Raw genomic sequence first — 26,701 nt, 5'->3', positions numbered from 1 at the left:
AGAGATTAGAGCATGTCATAGGTATTAAAGGCACTGCGCTGCGGTGGTTTGAATCATATTTGTCTAATAGATTACAGTTTGTTCATGTAAATGGGGAATCTTCTTCACAGACTAAAGTTAATTATGGAGTTCCACAAGGTTCTGTGCTAGGACCAATTTTATTCACTTTATACATGCTTCCCTTGGGCAGTATTATTAGACGGTATTGCTTAAATTTTCATTGTTACGCAGATGATACCCAGCTTTATCTATCCATGAAGCCAGAGGATACACACCAATTAGCTAAACTGCAGGATTGTCTTACAGACATAAAGACATGGATGACCTCTAATTTCCTGCTTTTAAACTCAGATAAAACTGAAGTTATTGTACTTGGCCCCACAAATCTTAGAAGCATGGTGTCTAACCAGATCGTTACTCTGGATGGCATTTCCCTGATCTCTGGTAATACTGTGAGAAATCTTGTAGTTATTTTTGATCAGGATATGTCATTCAAAGCGCATATTAAACAAATATGTAGGACTGCCTTTTTTCATTTACGCAATATCTCTAAAATCAGAAAGGTCTTGTCTCAGAGTGATGCTGAAAAACTAATTCATGCATTTATTTCCTCTAGGCTGGACTATTGTAATTCATTATTATCAGGTTGTCCTAAAAGTTCCCTAAAAAGCCTTCAGTTGGTTCAGAATGCTGCAGCTAGAGTACTGACGGGGACTAGCAGGAGAGAGCATATCTCACCCGTGTTGGCCTCTCTTCATTGGCTTCCTGTTAATTCTAGAATAGAATTTAAAATTCTTCTTCTTACTTATAAGGTTTTGAATAATCAGGTCCCATCTTATCTTAGGGACCTCGTAGTACCATATTACCCCATTAGAGCGCTTCGCTCTCAGACTGCGGGCTTACTTGTAGTTCCTAGGGTTTGTAAGAGTAGAATGGGAGGCAGAGCCTTCAGCTTTCAGGCTCCTCTCCTGTGGAACCAGCTCCCAATTCAGATCAGGGAGACAGATACCCTCTCTACTTTTAAGATTAGGCTTAAAACTTTCCTTTTCGCTAAGGCTTATAGTTAGGGCTGGATCGGGTGACCCTGGACCATCCCTTGGTTATGTTGCTTTAGACGTAGACTGTGGGGGGGTTCCCATGATGCACTGTTTCTTTCTTTTTTTGCTCCGTATGCATCACTCTGCATTTAATCATTAGTGATCGATCTCTGCCCCCCTTCTCGGCATGTCTTTTTCCTGGTTCTTTCCCTCAGCCCCAACCAGTCTCAGCAGAAGACTGCCCCTCCCTGAGCCTGGTCCTGCTGGAGGTTTCTTCCTGTTAAAGGGGAGTTTTTCCTTCCCACTGTGGCCAAGTGCTTGCTCATAGGGGGTCGTTTTGACCGTTGGGGTTTTTCATGGTTATTGTATGGCCTTGCCTTGCAATATGGAGCGCCTTGGGGCAACTGTTTGTTGTGATTTGGCGCTATATAAGAAAAAAGTTGATTGATTGATTGATTGATAAACCACATGTCCAGTGTAATCAGGTTCCAACAAGCTAGCCTTACCACCCTTCTTGTACAGGATGATTTCAGTCTTAAACTCCCTCCGTTCATCCAGGGCATTCTGCATCTGTGTCGTGAGGCAGTCACTGGTCTCGCTGCCATATAGGAAATGACACATGCAACTTTTCTGCATCAGCTCTCCACGGGCGAAGCCGGTCAGTTCACAGAAGCCATCTGAGCAATAGACGATGGGATAGAGCGACTGGACCTGGGCATTTCCCAAGACAAAGTTACTGTCTGAAAGCAGCAAAGAGAAGAGACAAAGGATGGTGGTGGAAAGATGAGGAAAGAGAACACATAGAAAACATGGAGATGTACTTAGAATGTTTGGGGGTTAAAATACCTACAAATGTTATTTGTAATTACAATGTGACAAGTTAAAATGGTCATTTAAGATGCTGCTGAATACAGTTTGGATAATTGGAATCCCATTAACCCTCTGGAAGCGAATGACACACCCTCACATTAAAAGTCACATGACCTAATTAAGCAGACTTAGCACACAATCTGCTCCACTCTGAGTGTCCATTTGAATGCATGTTGAACATGGAGAATTCAACCTACAAACCACTTTTTAAATTTTGTTCATAGGCTTGAATAACTTGAATTATGATTAATAAATTACACAAGGTTTTTGGGGGGATTATATTATCATATTCGCTGCGCGTTTTGCAGACAGCTGCAGCAAAACGACTCATTTCCTCCTTTCAGCTGGACAAGCGAGAGAGTTGTAATGAAACAAGACTTCCTCAACTGCAGCAGGAGAAAGGGGTGTTACCATTGGTGGAAAACTGAGAAACTAACCAAGTACATTCACTAGCTTCACGTGGGCTTGATGACATCGCACATGTGTCACCTGACACACTTGCGTCAGGTAAACAAATACATATTTTTCTTTATCACTGGTGTAAAATATATTACCAAATAAACAATGATCCCCAATCCACGTAATTTGGTTGCTGACTGAAGTATGGTTTCATGCGGAGCAAAAAGGAGAAAGCAATCAGTTTTGAAAGCTGTGATATTTGCCATGCTTGGAGTGTGTTTTAGTGTGTGTGGTGGAGTGTTTTAGCGTGTGTAGTTAGTGTATGGTGTAGTTTTTTTATTTATTTAGTGCATCAAAATAATCAGGCATCTTGGAACAACGCGTAAAGTCTCTCTTTTTTTGAACTGCATGAAGACGATCGAAGCGTGGAGCGCGTCATCAGAAGCTGAACCAGAGCATGATCAATCTGCTGATGAAGTGGACTTTATTGTTCTCGTCTGGACAAAGAAGAGCAGGTGGATTCACTGATCTGTCTGCACAGATTTGCACAGTGGACGGGACTGCACGCTTCTCGTTCCATGTTCTTCAGGACTCAGGCGTTTCTTGGAGCACAGCAGGATGGAGGCACACACTGCCCCAGCACTAAGCAGGCTCCAGGGCCGGAGAACACAGGAGCTCAGGTAGAGCCTCTCCCACACACACACACACACACAAACACACACACACACCCCACACCCAAAGTCCAAAACATTTTTTTCTATTGTTTTTTTTTTTTTTTTTGGTTACTAATACAGTCAGGATAGTCTGTACCAATACCAATAAAAAATGCTACAAAAACAAGGAATTAGGGAAAAATACACATGGATATTGAGGTGGAATATCTGCACAAATTTTTGGAGCTTCTGATTTTTTTTTTTTTTTTCTGAGTGGCACAAATATAATTTGTGTGGCATCTTATTGCACGTAAATAGCCATGCATTTCCTGCATTTTAATGTGAATTGTTGTATATAACTTTGTTTATGCTACATTTTTACATATAATTTTGAAGTTTACTATTTCAATTTGCATTCTAAGTTATGAAAATGGTTTGTTAAAAAATTTCTGGTTTTCACAGTAAAACAAACCTAACTCTTTTCTGATTCAAATTACATTTTGGGGTGAATACTGGGTCACTGTTTTAATGCAGTATGTCAGAATGAAAGAAAAACTATCAAGTCACACAGGTGAGGTTGTGCTGAAAAAAATGACACCAAACAATTCCAGGTAAACATTTTTGTAAGGTAAATTATGAAGGTAAAACCAAAAGATGTCAAAAACACCCCAAAATAGCCAAGACTCCAGAGGGTTAATGATACAACAGACATCCAAATATGGTTTTACTTCAGATATCTGCAACTCAATCCCAAAAATTTAGCATTTTCAAAATGACCCATCTAATTGTTGGTGATAACTAACAACAACAACTAACAACTAAGACACGTCTTGCACAGAATTCTCATCAGTGCGACCTGCCACTGTGCAACGATATTTACATGGATGTTACAATGTTATTATAATCTGCAAATCTGAAGCCACATACCCACAGTGGTGGGCACACTTCCGATAATCCGATAACAGATAATTATCGAAGATAATATTTTCATTATCAGATTATCTTTTTAGATAACTTTAAAAGCCATTATCGGACCAATTATCTTCCGATTAATTTCTGTCCAATAACTTTTAGACTGATAAACAAAGTAAACAAAGCTGAACAGCGATAAGCATTTTTAAAAATTAAAAAAAGTTCAGCACCTACCTGTTAAAAGTTTTATAACAGAAGAGAGCTGCTTCTATGAAAAGCATCTCTGTCCTCTGTAGACAAAGGAGAAATGGCCAAAATAGAAAAAAATCATTTCTTTTAACACTATACCAATATGCTGGCAATATCACCTAAGTCATCCAAAGGCATACATTTTTAACTTATGGTTCAAATTTTAACCAAACTAATTTTGGACAAGTTATTTAAAATTACTGTCATGTCTGAAGTTTTATAAAGTGAAAATATCAGATATATGTTTTAGTTTTAAAGTAATGTGCTAATTTTTAAGGTTTTGTGAGCACATGCTATGCCCAGTGCATTATGGGTAGGATGATGTAATCTCAGTACATTCATGACAGGACAAATGCATTTCAGACACTCTGTTCAGGCTCCACGGACAACAGCATTAAACTCTAGTGCCTAAAACTGTTGTGAATATATTCTCTGGGTTTATAGACGTTGTTATTGTATTTGCGTTTGTTAAATTCCACGCATTTTAAATGTATCAGACAGGGATTATCTGGAATTTTGTTTTCAAGGCCTCTACTGCCATCTACTGGCCAGTAGTGTTCATGGCAGTATTCACCCTAAGTACTAAGCGTCTGGTTATATCAGATGATTGTCAAATCAACTTTTTGGCTTTGCAAATGGCTTTTTTTTTTTTTTTTTTTTTTTTTTTTTTTTACAAATGAAGTTTAAAAACAAAACAAAACAACAGCAAAAAAAAATAATAATAATAACATTACAAGACAGCTCTGCAGTGTTTGCACAGGCATAGTGCGAGGTGCGAGCGGTTGGATGCTTGTAGCTTTTCAGCAGGAGGATAACCTCACGACGGCTTGAGCTGCTGACCCCGCGACCCGACTCCGGATAAAGCGGAAGAAAATGGATGGATGGGTGGATGGAAGGTTTGATTTTCATTGGACCATACGATCGGCGATCAGGAGGTGGTCCTGAGATGTTAAATGCAGCTTGTTACTCCATATACACTACACGATGCAGGACGCGTGATTAACCTGAAACTCGGTCCAAAAAATTCCTGCATGAAAAATCATCTTGCACAGTGTAAAGCACGTTTTACAACATCATAAAACGTGCGCACATTCTCTCCACATGCAAAACATTTTGCGATGACACTTCCAGGGCTCTGTAAAAATGCCTGTTTTTACAAATAAAAAAATGGAATATTTTTCAAAAGGACATTTATCTGTAAACACCAACACATGACAGACATCACATTAACGTGTTGGTTTACATAATGAATGACTGAACCAATCAGTGGTTAGCAGAGGCACTTTTACCAGAATCCTTTGCCTGTATTTGTTACAAATCTCAGAATTAGTGCATTATTCAACATTAAAAGATATATGCTATATTTTAACTTTGTACAAATAACAGAATTGACATTAATGGAGTTATTCTATCGGTATTAATGTTATTTATAAATCAAAACCGTAAGTCAGTATGACTTTATTTTTCAAGACCTCCGCCTGACCGGAGCATTGAGATTGATAGAGAGCTGCCTTTATGGCTGCTCTCAGATTGCCTCTGTACTGGCAGTTCTGTAGTAAACAAGAGCTTCCAGCAGAGGCAGAATGGTCAAAGAAAAAAGTGTGGTCTCATTGTTTGGGTATGTTGTGTTACTTTTAATATTAGTAGAAGCTATTGTGGCATTAAGACTTAAATTGGTTTTATTAGTAGTTGTAAATGTACCATAGACAATACTGGAAGTTATCGATTATCTGTAGCTTCCAATACATTTTTGGGTGGTTTACTATTTTATCTTTATCAAAGATAACTTTTCAGCTATCTGATTATCTGTTACTGAAGTAATTTTTTGGTTATCTGTGCCCACCACTGCATACCCATAATGAATGAGCATTTAATGTGATTTTCTTCTCCAACTTTCCAATTAAAGTGTTCTTTGCACATTTATTAATTCTTAGTACATAGAATGACATTAGCAGTAGGCTAAAGCCTAGTTAGTAAGTAAATTTTATTGATACAGCACCATTCACAGATATGACATCACAAAGTGTTTCACAAAGCAGTACCAGATTATTCCTGCTTCCATGCGGTGCCTGTGGTCCTTTGTGCTTGTAGTTTTCACCTATAACTGATCTCTAAGTCTCAAAAGCTTAATTCCTTGATTGTGCAACTGGATTTTAAAACCTGTTTGGTTTTTTGTGTCTCCAGTAACATCATGCTGCCACAGTCATAATTTAACTGTACAAAGATCTCCGGAATTCCAATTTTAGATCGTTAAAACTGAGTTGTTGATATCTGTGTTTTCTTTTTAGTTACAATGTAATTATATTTTAAGGCTACAGTGTGTAGGTTTTTGTGTCAACTAGTAATGAGGTTGCAGATTACAATATGCCATTACCAGTGGTCAGCACAGCTAAACAAAACGTTAGCTTCAGTAACCGCTAATCCCTTAACTGAAAAGTTAACATTTATAGTGATAAACTGATAAACTGATAAAAAAAAATAAATAAATAAAATAAATAGTGGAAGATACAGTTAACCGATAACTGATAACTTTTAGTGTTGACTCTGGTACATTGTCAGGTACTGACAAACCAGTTTTGAGTTTGGGCACCACCGATGCTTCTGAGTAGAATCAAAGGCAATCAGAAACCTAACACAAACAGTCAGAGCTTCTGTCTTTGTGCACCCTGCCCACTGCTGTAAGGAAGAGTCATTTACATTCATAGCATACAGTCCGCCAGACGTGGGCAAAAGGCATAAACAGAAAAGCAGGTTTGACTTATGGTTTGATTGAAAGACCAAAGTAATTCCGGACAGTTTATTCATATTAACTCTGTCATTTTTTACCAAGTGAAAATATCACAAATATCTTTAAGTTTTAAAGTAATGCAATAATTCTGAAAGTTTGAGCATTAAAACTCACAGATGCCAGAAGGCATTATGGAAAATTGAGCCTCCTCATCACTGGTTGCTTGGTTGTAAAAAAAAACAAAACAAAACCAACACATGAATTACTGTCATGTATATTTTGGTTTTAACAAATAAATCTGGGACTTGCTGATTCATGACTTGAAAATGATGTGACAGTGACTTACTCCTACTTGCTCCCGCCTCTGCATCCAACACACAGTTGCTTTAAATTCTATTTTTTACTTTTATATCAGGTCATGTTATTTCAGGTCTGGGTGTGGCCATAATCACCATACTATGGAACCACTGTGGGTTCAGGATTGCAACTGCAGACCATTTTTACAATTAAAACTATAATACATATCTTAAAATAGAATTTTGATGAGCCATAAGTGAATGTTTGGTATCTGCGATGTGGCTTATTGACCTCATAATTATTTAAAAATGCTTATTCAGCCTTATGTAATATGGAATTGCATCAGAAAGGGCATCTGGCATAAAACGTGCCAAATCAACATGCAGATCCTCCTCGGATTTGCTGTGGTAACCCAGAGTGAAAAAAGCGAGAAGCCGAAGGGACTTGCTTATTCAGGCTTAAACAGGGCCTTGTGAAAAGCATGACAGGAGGCATATGTGTAAAATGCTAACAAATGACTACTCTCACTACACACAAAGCCTGCAGGATGACTGTCGCAGCCGCAGCTGTCTGGTTACACTTTCAGTCACATTCACGTCACACTTTACTTAACTGTGGGGTTGGAGTGGGGGGACATGACTGAACATTTCACCAACATGGTATGTTTTTTCAACTATAACATCATTACAAATTGGATGCACACATTGTTCTAAGAACGTCTCACTCCGTGTCCCCACCCAGACTCAGTTGAGTACACTTTGAAGCTTTCTCTCAGCAGGGACAATTTAACACGACTGCTGCTTTTCTATGAACTCTGTGTCATCTCACGCTACTGTTCTCTCCAAAAAAAGCTTTCATTCTTGTATTATTTTGTTCTTCCCATTCCTTCTTCTCTGCCTCCCTCATCCCGCTTGTCTTTTTCTGAAACAATATTATCCTTTTCAGCACACATATTTGACTTATTAGAGAGCTCCGACTTGCCATCCCCTTTCAAAGTAATTTATTAATGTTTGCAGCCCATGGCAACAGTTAACTGTGCTCATGAGAATGTCAGCATACACCAAAGAGAGAAAATAAGCACTACAATCTTGAATGTAACTCTGGGAATTTAAGAACTTTTTATGAATCTGATGCTTACGTGACTTGAATAACTGCACGCGGTGTGATTACTGAAACAAGTGGCCTCATGCTTGTCACACTAGTGTTGCCTTCTCTGCAGAGCAGAAGTGAAAGATCCAAGACTGTGACAGCAACATTTCAAAATTAGGTGAACTGGGACCCTCAGTCCAATGAAAAGGCACAAGTGAGTACATATCTCACACTTGCACATTCAGAACCACATTTCTTTTCCTGAACCATGCCCAAGTACTTGTACTTAACAGTAAACATACCTGAGGTGCTTGATCATAACACATTTAAATTTATTCTTTATAGAGATTGAATGGCGAACAACCTATTTTTTTTATTATTACCATATTGGTTTGGGTGACTCAGGCACAACAAGCAAGCAAGCAAGATTCAAGATTCAAGATTCAAGATTCGGTTTATTGTCATTTCACCAAGTATACACATACATTGAATGAAAAGAAAAATAATTTCTCATCAACTCCTTTCTTGCAGTGCATTAAAATAAAATAAAGAAATAAAAGCTGCGCTTAAAAAAATAATCTGAAGTAAGTAATAAAATATTAGACAAAGTAAGCAAGCATTCCAATCACACGTGCCGCGGTCACACGGTCATTAACCACAATCACTGTTCAGTGTATTTTTGTCCATAATAATCATAAAGTGCTTTAAGTGATTCTTAAGTGCTTTAAGTGATTTTTGACAGGTGAACAACTGTCAAACAGTGCTATGGGATAGACGTTATCTTGGTAAATAGAAGGGGACACAATCTATTTACCAGCCGGACAGCTTGTGGAAAGAAGCTGTTTATCATCCTGCAGGTTTTACAGCCAATGCTCCTGCACCGCTTCAAAGATGGCAGGAGGGAGAACAGGCCATGAGGCCGATGATGAAGGTCCTTGATTATGGAGGTCGCCTTTCGAGCGCAGCGCTGCTCATAAAGCTCCATCAGGAAAGAAAGACGGGCACGAATGATTCTGCTGGCTGTCTTCACTATCCTGTTTAGCTGCTGTTGTTCATAGGCTCTGCAGCACCCGTACCAGGAAGTGAAGCTGGATGTTAGGATGCTTTCAATGGTGCCCCTATAGAAGGTGATAAGATGAGGAGTGGGAAGGCCCGCTTTTCTGAGTCTGCAGAGAGGGTGGAGCCGCTGTAATGCTTTCTTAGTGACTGCCATGGTATTGGTGGAGAAGGACAGGTCATCAGATATAGAACTTGAAGAACTTGATGCTGTTCACTCTCTCCACTGCAGCCCCATCAACGTTCAGCGGCAAGTGATGTTTTTTTTTACAGACCTCCTGAAATTAATCACCATCTCCTTAGTTTTGTCCACATTAAGAGCAAGGTTATGAGTTCTGCACCATGTTGTCAGGTGCTCCACCTCCATCCTGTAAGCAGACTCATCGTTATTATGGATGAGACCCACTACCGTTGTGTCGTCGGCAAATTTTATAATGTGGTTGGTGCTGAATCTAGCAGTGCAGTCATGGGTGAGCAGGCTGAACAACATGGGGCTCAGAACGCAGCCTTGAGGTATGCCTGTGCTCACTGAGATGGATCTTGATATGGAGCGACCCACCCTGACTGTCTGTTGCCGATTTGTGAGGAAGTCCAGGATCCAGTTACAGGTTCCAGTGTCGACCTTCAGCAGCCTCAGCTTTTCCACCAGCTGTTGTGGGATGATTGTGTTGAACGCCGAGCTGAAGTCGATGAAGAGGATCCTGGCATAGCTGTTTTTCCTCTCCAGGAGTGACAACGTGAGGTGGAGTGTAGTGGAAATAGCATCCTCTGTGGAGCAGTTGGGTCTGTATGCAAACTGTAGGGGGTCCAGGTTTGCAGGGAGACAGGTCTTAATGTGCTGCATGACCAGCCTCTCCAGACATTTCATTAGGATAGATGTGAGGGCCACAGGGTGGAAGTCTTTGATGTTTGTGTACACAAGGTCTAGTGTGTTCTCTCCTCCGGTTGCAATAAAAAGGATGGAAATATATATACGAGGTCTGTCCAAAAAGTAACGGACCTTTTTATTTTTGTCAAAAACTATATGGATTTGAATCACGTGTGATTGCATCAGCCAAGTTTGAACCTTCGTGTGCATGCCTGAGTTTTTTCACGCCTGTCGGTTGCGTCATTCGCCTGTGGGCAGGCTTTGAGTGAGCACTGGTCCACCCCGCTCGTCGGATTTTTATTGTCAGTGAAATGGCTGAGACACTGCCGCTTTGCTCCATGAAAATTTTTTCAGAAACTGTTAAAGACAGCCAGTTGGAAACCATTCGAAAGATTCAGATGGATTTCGGTGAAGATTCTGTTGGCGTCACACGGATTAAGGAGTGTTAAAACCTTTTTAAAGACGGCCCACAGCGGTGGAGGGCACGCGGACCGAGCGGGCGCACCAAGCGGCCATCGACAGGCTGGAACGACCAGATCATTTCTAAACTGAACGCTGTGTTGATCCGGGACATCATGTGACTACCACAGAAATGGCAAGAGAGCTGGACATAGCACTTTTTCGGCACATTCCACTGTTACAGGAGATTTGTAATGAAAGACGTGCGGAGGATTTCGCGCGTCAGCACGGAGCCGCTCATTGCGCACAACAAAAAAACACCTCCGTGTTGGAAACCATTCAGAAGATTCAGATGGCTTTTCAGTCAAGTGAGTATCTGAGAAATTGTGTAACAGCTGGACATGCCACAACATGTCCTGTGAGACTTCCAACACGGAAAAAATCTGACGAGGGGGGTGGACCAGTGCTCACTCAAAGCCTGCCCACAGGCGAATGACGCAACCGACAGGCATGAAAAAACTCACGCATGCGCACGAAGGTTCAAGCTTGGCTGATGCAATCACACGTGATTCAAATCCATATAGTTTTTGAAAAAAATAAAAAGGTCTGTTACTTTTTGGACATACCTTGGATATATATATATATATATATATATATATATATATATATATATATATATATATATATATATATATATACAAGGTATGTCCAATATATATATATATATATATATATATATATATATATATATATATATATACAAGGTATGTCCAATATATATATATATATATATATATATATATATGTGTGTGTGTGTGTGTGTCTGTGTGTGTGTATATTTATACACTGTGTTGCTTGAAAGGTTTCCTGCGACTTGATTGCAATCCTTGATTGCAAATCTTTCTGGATCTGACAGTTCTCAAAAACTAAGGGACTGTGCAAGAAGGAGATGAGTGACAAAAGCCACCAAGACACCCAGACAACCCTGAAGAAGTTATAGCCTTCAGTTGCTGCAACTGGAAAAATTTTGCATAGTGCAGGTTTTGCACTATGCATCTTCACTTACAGCTTCATAATGGAGTGGAGCAAAAAATAATTTTATTTCAACAAAACAGATCAAGTCCAAGCTTGTATCTCCAATGTGCCTTCTGGCAAATTGTAGCTGAATTTTCAAGTTTTCTTGAAAAAAAAAATCCACCACTTATACCACTTCATCATGAAGCTGTATAACTGGTGATGCAAAATGCAATTTAATTCATGATGTCGAGATTACTTTTCACTGTGAGTTTAAAGAGCATAATTTTTTTAAAATTTTTATATAAAAAGCCTGAATTTTTGTTTTGTATTTTGGTTACCTAAAAATTTTCAAACAAGCAAAAGCTTGAGGGGTTCAAAAACGTTCAAGGTGCACTGTTTTCTGTGTGTGTGTGTGTGTGTGTGTGTGTGTGTGTGTGTGTGTGTGTGTGTGTGTGTGTGTGTGTGTGTGTGTGTGTGTGTGTGTGTGTGTGTGTGTGTGTGTGTGTGTGTGTGTGTGTGTGTGTGTGGAGAGACAAATATCTCTTTTTCCTCTCTCTGTATGTACATGTATATAATGGTTGAGTTCTTTGCTGAATTAATTGCTGAAATCCTGGCATCAAATTCATGGTCAGAGGCACTTTTAGCCTCTTAATGTAAATTCTGCCCATATATCAAAAAAGAGCTGATGTCTGCTACATTGAAAAAAAAAAAAAAGAACAACTGCGCATTCAAAAGGTGCAACAGTTTCACCGGGCAGCACTCATGTACTATACATAAAATCTGCACACATGAAAATCTCATGTACTAAAGGTGTATGTGTAATCAGATGAAGAAGGTAAACAGGGGACAGAAAAGCTCAGAGCACAGAAGGAGTGTTGTTTCATTCTCTGCACAGTAATACAGAAAAGACACGCATATCCAAGATGTATAAAAAGGCATGGTGGATCAACAAAAAACGATCAAAATCAGAAAAATCGGCACAACCAGAGCGCTCCCATGCAAAAACCTTTATTAGTAGTGATGTGATGTTTCGAGTAGCTGCCCTTCTTCAGACATAGTGAGTGGCAAAGCACACCTGTATATGTACTGAAACTAATTATAAATTGCCCTCACCTGACAACCAATCCAATGAAAATGAAAAACATCTTGTGGTTATCTTAATTAGAACACTATAATAAAAACATCATACCAGAATCGTAAAACCACAATAATAATAATAATAATGCCCACATGCCCTGCATTAACAACAACATGATTGAGAAAAAAACTGATTATGGATCTTAGATCTGTGCTCTGAGATTCTTATTTTTAAAGGTCTTGTAGTTTGTCCAATATAAGCTAATCCACGAGGCATTTCAACATGTAAATTCCATTAGAAGTGTCACATGTAATGATGTGCCAATTTTTTTTTTTAAACTCTCTCAAACTCCCTACTGTATAATCCAATTCAAACGTGTCTTTCCTGTATTATTGCATTTTTCAACGCTGCACTCTGTCATTGACTCCCTGACGCCCACAGCCGTGAGTATAACAGCAGACATGGACGCTGCAGCAATGCTTGATCTGACAGAGGAGGATTACTCCCGCATTATTTTGAAAGATTCACTCTTTGACAGCAGTGTGGGTGTGATCCCAGCCGCTCCTTTCTGACCTACAATGCTCTCTGCAGTGCCTCCAAAATAAGGAGACTCGCCTTTATTTGGACGCAGTTACGCTGAGTGACTACATGAGAGTGAAAAGGATTCTGCGAGGCCTACGAACTAATAAGGGTCCAATTATAGGTAAAGAAAATGACTCTTTTTGTGATTGCTGGAGTGAAGTTTGAAATATAAGTGCAGCAGATAACAGAATATTTGCAGAGGAATCCTTCAAATCCAGTTACAAGCACCAAAGTTTGACTCTGTATACCTTTTGGTACATATTTTAGAAAAATAACATTAGCCATTTGAATTTTCAATAGGGGGCCAAGTAGGGGTCAGTTGAAGAACTGCATACGGGTCAACAAAAAAACAATGTTCCAATCATATTGAAAGCTATACCACATTATGTGTCTGATCACAAAGATTCCAAAAAGGTATAGTTTGGACTATCTGTGACTGAATGTTCTGGAGTTATGGGGTAAAAACAGCAAGCATAGTGACAAAGGTCACTTCCAGTTTGTACAGGGGTCAAAAGTTAAAGTTGCTCCAATTATGGTAAAACACGATGCAAATTATTGGTTGAGTTAGTAGGATTTTAAAAAGGAATAGTTTGCACCATGTGTCATGCTTAGTTATCATGTTAACATACGAGGTCTGTTAGAAAAGTATCCAACCTTTTTATTTTTTTCAAAAACTATATGGATTTGAATCATGTGCGCTTGCATCAGACAAGCTTGAACCTTCGTGCGCATGCGTGAGTTTTTTCACACCTGTCGGTTGCGTCATTTGCCTGTGGGCAGGCTTTGAGTGAGCACTGGTCCACCCCCCTCATCAGATTTTTATTGTCAGGGAAATGGCTGATAGGCTGCCTCTTTGCTCAATGAATTTTTTTTCAGAAACTGTTAGAGACAGCCAGTTGAAAACCATTCGAAAGATTCAGATGATTTCGGTGAAGATTCTGTCGGTATCACACGGATTAAGGACCATTAAAACTGGATTAAAAATGGCCCACGGCGACGGAGGGTGCACCGCGCCCACAGCGGCCATAGACAGGCTGGAACGAGCAGATCACTTCCAAATTTAAGGCTCTGTTGATGCAGGACGTCGTGTGACTAGCAGAGAAGTTTCAGAAGCGGTCGGGATCAGCACTTTATCGGCACATTCCACTGTTAAAGGAGATTTTGTAATGAAAGACGTGCGGACGGATTCGTGCGGACGGATTCGCAAGGTCGGGACGCAGCCGCTCACAGCCACTGGACAAACACCACCTCCGTGTTGGAAGTCTCACAGGACAAGTTGGAACATACCCAGCTGTTAAACAATTTCCCGGATACTCACTCGACTGAAAAGCCACCGAAAGCTGCCTGAATCTTACGAATGGTTTCCAACACGGAGGTGTTTTTTTTGTTGAGCGTGTCAGCTCCGTGCCGACGCACAAAATCCTCCGCACGTCTTTCATTACAAAATCTCCTGTAAAAGTGGAATGTGCCGCAAAAGTGCTATGTCCAGCTCTCTTGCCATTTCTGTGGTAGTCACACGATGTCCCAGATCAACAGAGCGTTCAATTTAGAAATGATCTGGTCATTCCAGCCTGTCGATGGCCGCTTGGTGCGCCGCGCGCCCTCCGCCGCTGTGGGCCGGCTTTAAAAAGGTTTTAACACTCCTTAATCTGTGTGACGCCAACAGAATCTTCACCGAAATCCATATGAATCTTTCGAATGGTTTCCAACTGGCTGTCTCTAACAGTTTCTGAAAAAAAATTCATGGAGCAAAGCGGCAGCCTCTCAGGCATTTCCCTGACAATAAAAATCCAACGAGGGGGGTGGACCAGTGCTCACTCAAAGCCTGCCCACAGGCGAGTGACGCAACCGACAGGCATGAAAAAACTCACGCATGCGCACGAAGGTTCAAGCTTGTCTGATGCAAGCACACATGATTCAAATCCATATAGTTTTTGAAAAAAATAAAAAGGTCGGATAGTTTTCTCACAGACCTCGTATGTCACATGTCATAGAATCCAATGGACGTCGACATTGTTTGACCTTTATTTTGGAGACCAAGCATTCAACACAGTCAGAACTATTCCATTTGTTAATCCTATTAGTTCAACCAATAATTTGCACCATGTTTTAATAAAACTGGAGCAACTTTAATTTTTGACCCCTGTACAAACTAAAACTGACCTTTGTCACCATTCTTGCTGTTTTTACCCCATAACTCCAGAACATTCAGTTCTTGATAGTCAAAACTATTGCTTTTTGGAATCTCTGTGATCAGACACATAATGTGGTATAGCCTTCAATATGACTGGAACATTTTTTTTACCCTTATGCAGTTCTTAAATTGACCCCTACTTGGCGCCCTATTGAAAATTCAAATGGTGAATGTTATTTTCTACAATACCAAAAGGTATACACAGTCAAATTTTGGTGCTTGTAACCAGATTTGAACGATTCTTACAGTTATCCGCTGTACTATAAATGCTCTTTTGATTTGATGGCCTTGACAATAAAGGAAGTGACACTCAATCTAGCAGGGTATCAGGATATCGCAGGGGATTCTATCACCCGCAAAGTCAGGTTACAGATGCCGGCTGACGTTGAATGTATTCCTGGGGCCAGAGCTCCCTATATTACATCCCATCTTAGGGTGCTGACACTGCAGAAGGGAAGACAGACTAAGGAACATGACATGAGATATACTCACATAGTTATTCATGTCGGCACCAATGATGTCAGGATGAAGCACTCAAAGGTCACAAAAATGGACATAGAGAGGACTTGTGACCTTGCCAGAAAGATGTGTCAGCATCGATTAATAGTCTCTGGTCCCTCCCCTCCCGGGGTAATGATGAGGCAAGGCTTTAGCTTTATTGATAACTGGCCTTCTTTCTGGGGCTGCCGTGGCTTGCTGATGCCTGTCGGCCTCCAACCTACTCAGGAAGGCACCGCCATCTTGTCTGCGAACATAGATAGAGCTCTACAGGGAGGGTAACATTAGGAATTTACAGCAGGCCACAGAGCAGGTGATTAGATACCCTGCAAGGCTTATGACAAATGTGGGTATGGAATCCATTATCTTAGCGAGGAAATTAGTGCAGACAATCCACTATGGTGCTAGTGCCGTTTATCTGCCAGAGAGGGAAATTCAACAAGTTGAGACTGTGGCCTGCTTCCATTGATGTGTCCATAAAAATCATAGAGGGATATGCTTTGCAAACTTAATACCCATTACTACATTGGATGATGCTGAAATTGAGGATGGCCCAGTGGTTGTTCCAGCAATAGCAAAGATTTTGTATCTGCTACTTACAATGCACGTGGAATGTCTCAAACCTAAACCTACTTCTAGGCATCTTATATATGCTACTCTGGAACCACCCCTAAATCCAAACAGTTCAACTGTCAACCCCACTGAGGTCCTTAGTCTGGGTCTCATTAACATAAGATCACTGTCCTCAAAGTCATTGTTGATTAATGATCTAATTATTGATCATCACTTAGATATAATTGGGTTATGTGAAACTTGGCTTAAACCTACAGCTGTCCTCCCCTTAAATGAAGCCTGCCCACCAGCATATATATTTAGTCACATCCCTCATGATGCGAAGCAAGGCAGGGGTGTTGCTCTTATTTATAAATCTAGGTTTAGCTTATTAGCTGTTGGGGGTCACAAATATAACTTGTTTGAGCATCTGATTCTCCACTCTGCTCAGGATATTATGCATTGCCAAGGTCAGAAGTATAAAAATCAGCCGTATTACTTTGTCACTGTATATAGGCCTCCTGGCCCACATTCTGAATTCTTAGATGTATTTGGTGCATTCATCTTGAACTTGTCAACTAGTGCAGATAACATTCTGATCATTGATAACATTAACATTCACATAAATAGGCCTTCTGATCCCCTCTGCAAATTGTTTATGGAAATTGTGGATGCATTAGAATTTCGGCAATGCATTCAGGACTCGACGCACATTAGTGGAAATACCCTGGATCTGGTTCTTGCACCTGGTATTGTGATAACGAATATTGACATCATGCCTCTTACATCAGTGGTCTCTGATCACTCACTTATTAAGTTTACAGTTTCGCTGCCATGTTTAGTGGAACAACAACCTTATATATCACTACGGCGATGCATCAACTCCTCAACTAAGACTGATCTCGAAGCTAGACTGCCTGATGTCTTAGCTTCACATTTGGCAACTACCCAATCAGTAGACAGTCTTGTGAATAGTTTAAACTCAGTGCTCAAAACTACACTCTGAATGATTGTGCCACCTGTATTAAAACCGTGCTCCCCCAAATCACAGTCACATTGGTTCAATGATTACCTGCATGGCCTCAAGCATAAGGCAAGAGGTCTAGAATGGAAATGGTGTCGTTCAAAATTAGAAGTACTCCACCTTGCGTGGCATGATGCTATCTTAGACTATAAGCATGCATTATTGGCTACAAAGTGGACCTATTACTCTGATTTGATTAACAAAAACAAGCATAACTCAAAGTTCTTGTTCGACACGGTGGCAACACTTATTCATGGACAACCACCTGTAGTTCACTCTCTTACAGCACAAGGTTTCCTGGATTACTTTAAGAAGAAAACAGAAGACATTAGTTTAAACATATCACAGCATGCCTTAACACAGCCACTACACCCTGCTATTGAGGTGGGGCGCCAATACTGAGGTATTAGATTTACAGAATTTGATAGTATTTCACTCGGCATGCTGACGAAACTCGTAACGTCAACAAAAAAGCACAACTTGTTTATTTGATCCTATACCAACAAAACTGTTTATGGGCCTGTGGCCCACTCTTGGGCCGACTGTGTAGGAAATTATTAATCTTTCTTTAACTTCTGGATCTGCTCCTAAATGTTTCAGATCTGCAGTGATTAAACCATTACTTAAGATACCTAATCTTGGCCCTAGTGTATTGAAAAACCATCGGTCAATATCAAATCTATCATTTCGCTCTAAAATTCTGGAAACAGTGGTGTCACGGCAGCTCATGGACTATCTTACTGAGAACAATCTCTTTGAGCCACTGCAGTCTGCTTTTAGAAAATATCATTCCACAGACATGGCTCTCACTAAAGTGGTGAATGTTCTTCTGCTTACAATGGATTTGGACACCACTACGGTTCTGGTGCTGTTAGATCTCAGTGCTGCATTTGATACCGTGGATCATCATATTCCACTTGATAAGCTGGAAAATCATTTTGGGATTACTGGGAGTGCCCTCGCATGGCTGACATCATACTTGACCAGTCGTTCTCACTGTGTTTTGTACAGTAACACTACCTCTAACCTTAGTGACATGAAATTTGGGGTTCCACAGGGATCTGGCTTAGGCCCCTGCTTATCTCCCTTTATATAGCACCCGTTGGGCACATACTGCAGTCTTTTGGGATTACCTTTCACTACTATGCTGATGATACTCAGTTATACATGCAGATAACTGCTGGTAATCTCATTCATATAAAATCTTTAGAAGATTGCCTTGCATCAGTGAGAAGATGGATGTCTAGAAACGTCCTACTTTTAAACTCTGATAAGACTGAAATGATGGTTCTTGGTCCAGTGAGATATCAACATCAATTTGACCAGTTAACGCTTTGCCTAGGCTCGTGTGTGTCATACATCACACTGACAAAGTGAGGAACCTTGGGGTAATTTTTGATCCTACATTGTCCTTTGACCTCCATATTAGATATATTACGAGGACTGCTTTCTTCCACCAGTGAAATATAGTAAAGATTTGTCCCATCCTGTCTATGGCTGATGCTGAGACCCTGATCCATGCGTTTATCTCTTCTGGATTGGACTACTGCAATGTTCTATTTTCTGGTTTACCGCAGTCTAGCATTAGGGCTCTCCAATTGGGTCAAAATGCTGCAGCCAGACTTTTGACACAAAGCAGAAATTTCGACCACATTACACCCATTTTGGCATCCCTTCACCAGCTTCCTGTCCCAGTGAGATCAGATTTTAAGCTTCTGCTACTAGTCTATAAAATTGTTCATCAGCTGGCACCTCCCTACTTAGCTGACCTAATTAAACCTTACGTACCGGCCCAGGCTTTGCGTTCTCAGGATGCAGGACTACTTTGGGTCCCAAGGGTGAATAAGAAGTCTGCAGGTCATAGAGCTTATCTTTCTCTTATGGTGGCCCTGCTCTGTAGAATGATCTCCCTGCGCCAATTAAACAGTCATATTCTGTGGAGACTTTCAAGTCCAGACTTAAGACTCACTTATTTTCCCTTTCGTATGGCTAGCATACTAGCATAGTTTTGTTTTACGCTTTTTACTCTTTTAATTCATTTTATTAGGAAACAGAGTGTGCCGCTGCCTCAACTTTACCTAAATTCTGGGTCTTTTAGTGAACCTTAGGGCTTGTGGCTGGCGATCACCTTAGTATTTCTTCTGTTTTCTTGTTGTTTAATGCTGGCAAATTATACTGTATTTCTTGTCTTTCTGATGCCTGATTTTGTTTTTTCTCTCTGTTTAAGGTGCAGCTCCATCCAGAGATGGGAGTTGTATTCGTGCTGGCAACCCTCCTGTCCTTTGCACCAACAGCATTTCCTGTATATTCATTTTGTGAATTGTTCTGTAATTTATGTCTGTAGCATGGCCCAAGCAGAGGGTCACCCCTTTGAGTCTGGTCTGCTTGAGGTTTCTTCATCAGAGGGAGTTTTTCCTTACCATTGTTACTCTGGGGGTTGGTAAGGTTAGACCTTACTTGTGTGAAGCGCCTTGAGGCAACTCTGTGGTGATTTGGCAATATATAAATGAAATTAAATTGAAAAATTGAAAATAGCAAGAGTCTGTAATGAGATTATGGAAACTAAACAAAAAATCACCAGAGAATTTTTTGATTCTTCCCAGGCTCAGTGAGTCCTTTTGGAGTGTGAACATCTTAAAAAGAGCTACATGAGGAGATCACCGTGTCCAAGAAAAAGAAGTTTGAGAGAGATGCCTCAGACTACGCCAGTGACAAGATTTACCAGTGGAGAAATCCCAATCAACGGAGCAGACGCAGACCTGTGGCTGCACATATTGACCGTGGAGGTCATGCAGCACTGTTTAACAACTCCTCCAATGATTCAACTTCAGACTTTGATTCTGCATCAAGTGCCTCCTCACAAAACACCACAGTTTTTTGACAAATGATTACAAGGAAGTGACGACGACTACGGGCACGAGGAAGAAGAAATGCAGGAGGGGGAAGAGGACACGCCGTGAGGGACCCTTATCTAATACGTCAGAGACTTGTAGAGATAAAGGGCTACAGGATGAATATTATAATATTTTGGAATATGGAAAAATTATCACTTGTGGATAATTTTACCTCAGGGGCACCACTTATTTCAAGGACTCCTAAGGCACACCTGTGCACTAATCATGGTGTCTAATCAGCATCTTGATATAGCACACCTGTGAGGTGGGATGGATTATCTCAGCAAAGGAGAAGTGCTCACTATCACAGATGTAGACTGGTTTGTGAACAGTATTTGATGGAAATGGTGATATTGTGTATGTGGAAAACGTTTTAGATCTTTGAGTTCATCTCATACAAAATGGGAGCAAAACCAAAAGTGTTGCGTTTATATTTTTGTTGACTGTATATAAATCAGCGAGGTTCCAACTTTCCGCTTTGAAATCAAATCAAGTCTTGCAGAATAAATCTTGTAACTGGTTTACCTGGAATTATATACCACATATATATATATATATATATATATATATATATATATATATATATATATATATATATATATATATATATATAAGAGAACACATTAAGTATACATTTCCCAATGAACGGCGTATAACACATCAAATACAACATTTTCATGCATGCATAAAGAAAGAAAAAGACATGTTTCCTTTTCTTCTTTTTTTCTGTCCTTTTGTTACAACAATATAATGACATTTCCTTAACAAATGTGATTTACGGTTTGAGGGGTCCATTACCCGTCCTCCTCAAATCGTCCCACAGGGGTCACTGTTGTTCCATGGTCAGAAGTGGCATTTATCTAATTGTGATATGAAATTGGTAATTTTGGGTCGATTTCAACCACAAAACCTTTGTAATGATTGTCCCATTGAGGATAATCTTTCAGTGAGCGGTTTTCTTTTGGGTTTATCAATCAATTTTATTTATATAGCGCCAAATCACAACAAACAGTTGCCCCAAGGCGCTTTATATTGTAAGGCAAGGCCATACAATAATAACGTAAATGTTGTGTGGGCCGCCAGAAGAGGAGGTACTGCTGGCCCACCACCAGAGGGCGCCCTGTCTGGAGTGCGGGCTCCAGGCACCAGAGGGCGCAGCCGCCTCACAGGAGCAGCCAGGGTGACAGCTGTCACGCATCACCTGCAAACAGCTGTTACCAATCATCTGATCGGCAGGAGTATATCAGCAGGACGACGTCTCCACCTCTTTGCCGAGATATTGTTCTACCTGGAAGGTAACGTACCTCAGCTGTCTGCGTGACAATAACCTTTGTGACTTTTTGTGCATTATCTTTTGGACTGTTTTTCCAACGAGAGGTGGAGGTAGCTTTCCTGCCGTGCTGATTCCTGGGTGCAAACGCATCCTCATTCACTTGCTTTTTGTTCCTCGCCAGCAGTACCAGATCCGACACGCGGAGGCAGTGGCCACCTGGGAGTTCGGGACTTGGCAGGCTCCAGTATTCCCGGGGTCTGGTGGCGGAGGAAATCGTGTGGTTCCGGTTCTGCTTTGGACAGGCGTCTCCTATCTTCGAGCCTGCCCACACGACACCTTGTGAATTGACTGTTGTCTATTGTTGCAATCTGTTGTATTTGTTGTGCACATTCACAACAGTAAAGTGTTGTTATTTGACCTATTCCATTGTCCGTTCATTTGCGCCCCCTGTTGTGGGTCCGTGTACCTACACTTTCCCAACAGTAAAAACCCCAACGGTCAAAACGACCCCCTGTGAGGAAGCACTTGGCGACAGTGGGAAGGAAAAACTCCCTTTTAACAGGAAGAAACCTCCAGCAGAACCAGGCTCAGGGAGGGGCAGTCTTCTGCTGGGACTGGTTGGGGCTGAGGGAGAGAAACCAGGAAAAAGACATGCTGTGGAGGGGAGCAGAGATCAATCACTAATGATTAAATGCAGAGTGGTGCATACAGAGCAAAAAGAGAAAGAAACACTCAGTGCATCATGGGAACCCCCCAGCAGTCTAAGTCTATAGCAGCAAAACTAAGGGATGGTTCAGGGTCACCTGATCCAGCCCTAACTATAAGCTTTAGCAAAAAGGAAAGTTTTAAGCCTAATCTTAAAAGTAGAGAGGGTGTCTGTCTCCCTGATCTGAATTGGGAGCTGGTTCCACAGGAGAGGAGCCTAAAAGCTGAAGGCTCTGCCTCCCATTCTACTCTTACAAACCCTAGGAACTACAAGTAAGCCTGCAGTCTGAGAGCGAAGCGCTCTATTGTGGTGATATGGTACTATGAGGTCCCTAAGATAAGATGGGACCTGATTATTCAAAACCTTATAAGTAAGAAGAAGAATTTTAAATTCTATTCTAGAATTAACAGGAAGCCAATGAAGAGAGGCCAATATGGGTGAGATATGCTCTCTCCTTCTAGTCCCTGTCAGTACTCTAGCTGCAGCATTTTGAATTAACTGAAGGCTTTTCAGGGAACTTTTAGGACAACCTGATAATAATGAATTACAATAGTCCAGCCTAGAGGAAATAAATGCATGAATTAGTTTTTCAGCATCACTCTGAGACAAGACCTTTCTAATTTTAGAGATATTGCGTTAATGCAAAAAAGCAGTCCTACATATTTGTTTAATATGCGCTTTGAATGACATATCCTGATCAAAAATGACTCCAAGATTTCTCACAGTATTACTAGAGGTCAGGGTAATGCCATCCACAGTAAGGATCTGGTTAGACACCATGTTTCTAAGATTTGTGGGGCCAAGTACAATAACTTCAGTTTTATCTGAGTTTAAAAGCAGGAAATTAGAGGTCATCCATGTCTTTATGTCTGTAAGACAATCCTGCAGTTTAGCTAATTGGTGTGTGTCCTCTGGCTTCATGGATAGATAAAGCTGGGTATCATCTGCGTAACAATGAAAATTTAAGCAATGCCATCTAATAATACTGCCTAAGGGAAGCATGTATAAAGTGAATAAAATTGGTCCTAGCACAGAACCTTGTGGAACTCCATAATTAACCTTAGTCTGTGAAGAAGATTCCCCATTTACATGAACAAATTGTAATCTATTAGATAAATATGATTCAAACCACCGCAGCGCAGTGCCTTTAATACCTATGGCATGCTCTAATCTCTGTAATAAAATTTTTTGGTCAACAGTATCAAAAGCAGCACTGAGGTCTAACAGGACAAGCACAGAGATGAGTCCACTGTCCGAGGCCATAAGAAGATCATTTGTAACCTTCACTAATGCTGTTTCTGTACTATGATGAATTCTAAAACCTGACTGAAACTCTTCAAATAGACCATTCCTCTGCAGATTGTTATATGGCTGGGGGGGCCTGGCTGCCTTTTTGTTTCTGTCCTTTGTTTCTCCTTCCAGGTGGTTTGTATTTGGGACTGAGTGGCTGTGTTGCTGAGGTTATCAGGACCTCACCCTGATCACCTGCGGCTCGTCAGGACTCACAGCTGAGGTGCATCTATATGGATTGGAACATGGTGGCATTTAAGACTGGAGTATACAGTGTGTATTTGCCAGAGACTCAACCTTGTGACCAGACGGGTGAGATCGTCGTCTCGGGAGCCATCTCATCATCAGTGGATGCAGAGAACGTCCAGGGTTTGATGCACGGTCTGTGAAAGAGGAGGGGGTGAGGTCTCACGCTCGTCAGCACACTTCCTGAGGTATGTTAGATTTTGTGACTAACATTTATACAGTCAGTAAATGTGGTGTCCCTCACACCTTTTTATATTGAGCTGTATGTTAGTCATGTATCGGCTTCCACTGCAGTGGAGTTTTGTGAACTGGATGTTCCATGCCTGCAGGTTGGGAAGCTGATTAGTAATCAAGCCAGGAAGTGTTTGCTGTTTGTACACCTTTAAGGGTTCTCTCTGTATGTAGAGTGTGGACTCACATAATGGTTCCTTCTTTCACAGACTCGGTTTGTTGCGGCCACCTGGGGAGTGTCGGCGGGGTCCTTGGGTCCGAACAGCTTCTGGCTCCGGACCGTTAGCGCTGCTGGGAGCGCACCACGCCAGACCGCACTTTCTTTTGTTATTTTTTGTATCACTGTTATGTATTAAATTCAGTTAGCCTTTGTACTGTGCTCTGCTTATTTCATACTGGGTCCTTCAAACGCTGGTCGGTTCTCCGAGCTGCGTCCGACACATAACACAGATGATCAGTTAGCTGTTTTACAACTACCCTTTCAAGAATTTTTGAGAGAAAAGGAAGGTTGGAGATTGGCCTATAATTAGCTAAGATAGCTGGGTCAAGTGATGGCTTTTTAAGTAATGGTTTAATTACTGCCACCTTAAAAGCCTGTGGTACATAGCCAACTAATAAAGATAGATTGATCATATTTAAGATCGAAGCATTAAATAATGGTAGGGCTTCCTTGAGCAGCCTGGTACGAATGGGGTCTAATAGACATGTTGATGGTTTGGATGAAGTAACTAATGAAAATAACTCAGGCAGAACAATCTGAGAGAAAGAGTCTAACCAAATACCGGCATCACTGAAAGCAGCCAAAGATAATGATACGTCTTTGGGATGGTTATGAGTAATTTTTTCTCTAATAGTTAAAATTTTATTAGCAAAGAAAGTCAATGAAGTCATTACTAGTTAAAGTTAAAGGAATACTCGGCTCAATAGAGCTCTCACTCTTTGTCAGCCTGGCTACAGTGCTGAAAAGAAACCTGGGGTTGTTCTTATTTTCTTCAATTAGTGATGAGTAGTAAGATGTCCTAGCTTTATGGAGGGCTTTTTTTATAGAGCAACAGACTCTTTTTCCAGGCTAAGTGAACATCTTCTAAATTAGTGAGACGCCATTTCCTCTCCAACTTACGGGTTATCTGCTTTAAGCTGCGAGTTTGTGAGTTATACCACGGAGTCAGGCACTTCTGATTTAAAGCTCTCTTTTTCAGAGGAGCTACAGCATCCAAAGTTGTCTTCAATGAAGATGTAAAACTATTGACAAGATACTCTATCTCACTTACAGAGTTTAGGTAGCTGCTCTGCACTGTGTTGGTATATGGCATTAGAGAACATAAAGAAGGAATCATATCCTTAAACCTAGTTACAGCGCTTTCTGAAAGACTTCTAGTGTAATGAAACTTATTCCCCACTGCTGGGTAGTCCATCAGAGTAAATGTAAATGTTATTAAGAAATGATCAGACAGAAGGGAGTTTTCAGGGAATACTGTTAAGTCTTCAATTTCCATACCATAAGTCAGAACAAGATCTAAGATATGATTAAAGTGGTGGGTGGACTCATTTACATTTTCAGCAAAGCCAATAGAGTCTAATAATAGATTAAATGCAGTGTTGAGGCTGTCATTCTCAGCATCTGTGTGGATGTTAAAATCGCCCACTATAATTATCTTATCTGAGCTAAGCACTAAGTCAGACAAAAGGTCTGAAAATTCACAGAGAAACTCACAGTAACGACCAGGTGGACGATAGATAATAACAAATAAAACTGGTTTTTGGGACTTCCAATTTGGATGGACAAGACTAAGAGTCAAGCTTTCAAATGAATTAAAGCTCTGTCTGGGTTTTTGATTAATTAATAAGCTGGAGTGGAAGATTGTTGCTAATCCTCCGCCTCGGCCCGTGCTACGAGCATTCTGGCAGTTAGTGTGACTCAGGGGAGTTGACTCATTTAAACTAACATATTCATCCTGCTGTAACCAGGTTTCTGTAAGGCAGAATAAATCAATATGTTGATCAATTATTATATCATTTACTAACAGGGACTTAGAAGAGAGAGACCTAATGTTTAATAGACCACATTTAACTGTTTTAGTCTGTGGTGCAGTTGAAGGTGCTATTTTTTCTTTTTGAATTTTTATGCTTAAATAGATTTTTGCTGGTTATTGGTGGTCTGGGAGCAGGCACCGTCCCTACGGGGATGGGATAATGAGGGGATGGCAGGGGGAGAGAAGCTGCAGAGAGGTGTGTAAGACTACAACTCTGCTTCCTGGTCCCAACCCTGGATAGTCACGGTTTGGAGGATTTAAGAAAATTGGCCAGATTTCTAGAAATGAGAGCTGCTCCATCCAAAGTGGGATGGATGCCGTCTCTCCTAACAAGACCAGGTTTTCCCCAGAAGCTTTGCCAATTATCTATGAAGCCCACCTCATTTTTTGGACACCACTCAGACAGCCAGCAATTCAAGGAGAACATGCAGCTAAACATGTCACTCCCGGTCCGATTGGGGAGGGGCCCAGAGAAAACTACAGAATCCGACATTGTTTTTGCAAAGTTACACACCGATTCAATGTT

At 40.7% G+C, this 26,701-nt stretch overlaps 1 protein-coding gene across 1 annotated transcript in view; it reads right to left on the bottom strand.

Moving 5' to 3' along the window:
* The window catches only part of LOC117513706 (potassium voltage-gated channel subfamily H member 3-like), a 519,543-nt gene that overhangs the window by 363,542 nt on the left and 129,300 nt on the right, over positions 1 to 26,701 (bottom strand). The window contains exon 2 of the mRNA XM_034173951.1: positions 1,544 to 1,777. Within this exon, the coding sequence (XP_034029842.1) occupies positions 1,544 to 1,777 (234 nt within the window). The remainder of the gene's footprint in view (positions 1 to 1,543; positions 1,778 to 26,701) is intronic.

The sequence above is a fragment of the Thalassophryne amazonica genome, chromosome 1 (assembly GCF_902500255.1).
Source record: "Thalassophryne amazonica chromosome 1, fThaAma1.1, whole genome shotgun sequence".
In the NCBI taxonomy this organism is placed as follows: Eukaryota; Metazoa; Chordata; class Actinopteri; order Batrachoidiformes; family Batrachoididae; genus Thalassophryne; species Thalassophryne amazonica.
Note: the sequence above shows the minus strand (reverse complement) of the source record. Positions and strands in the feature narration are given on the sequence as shown.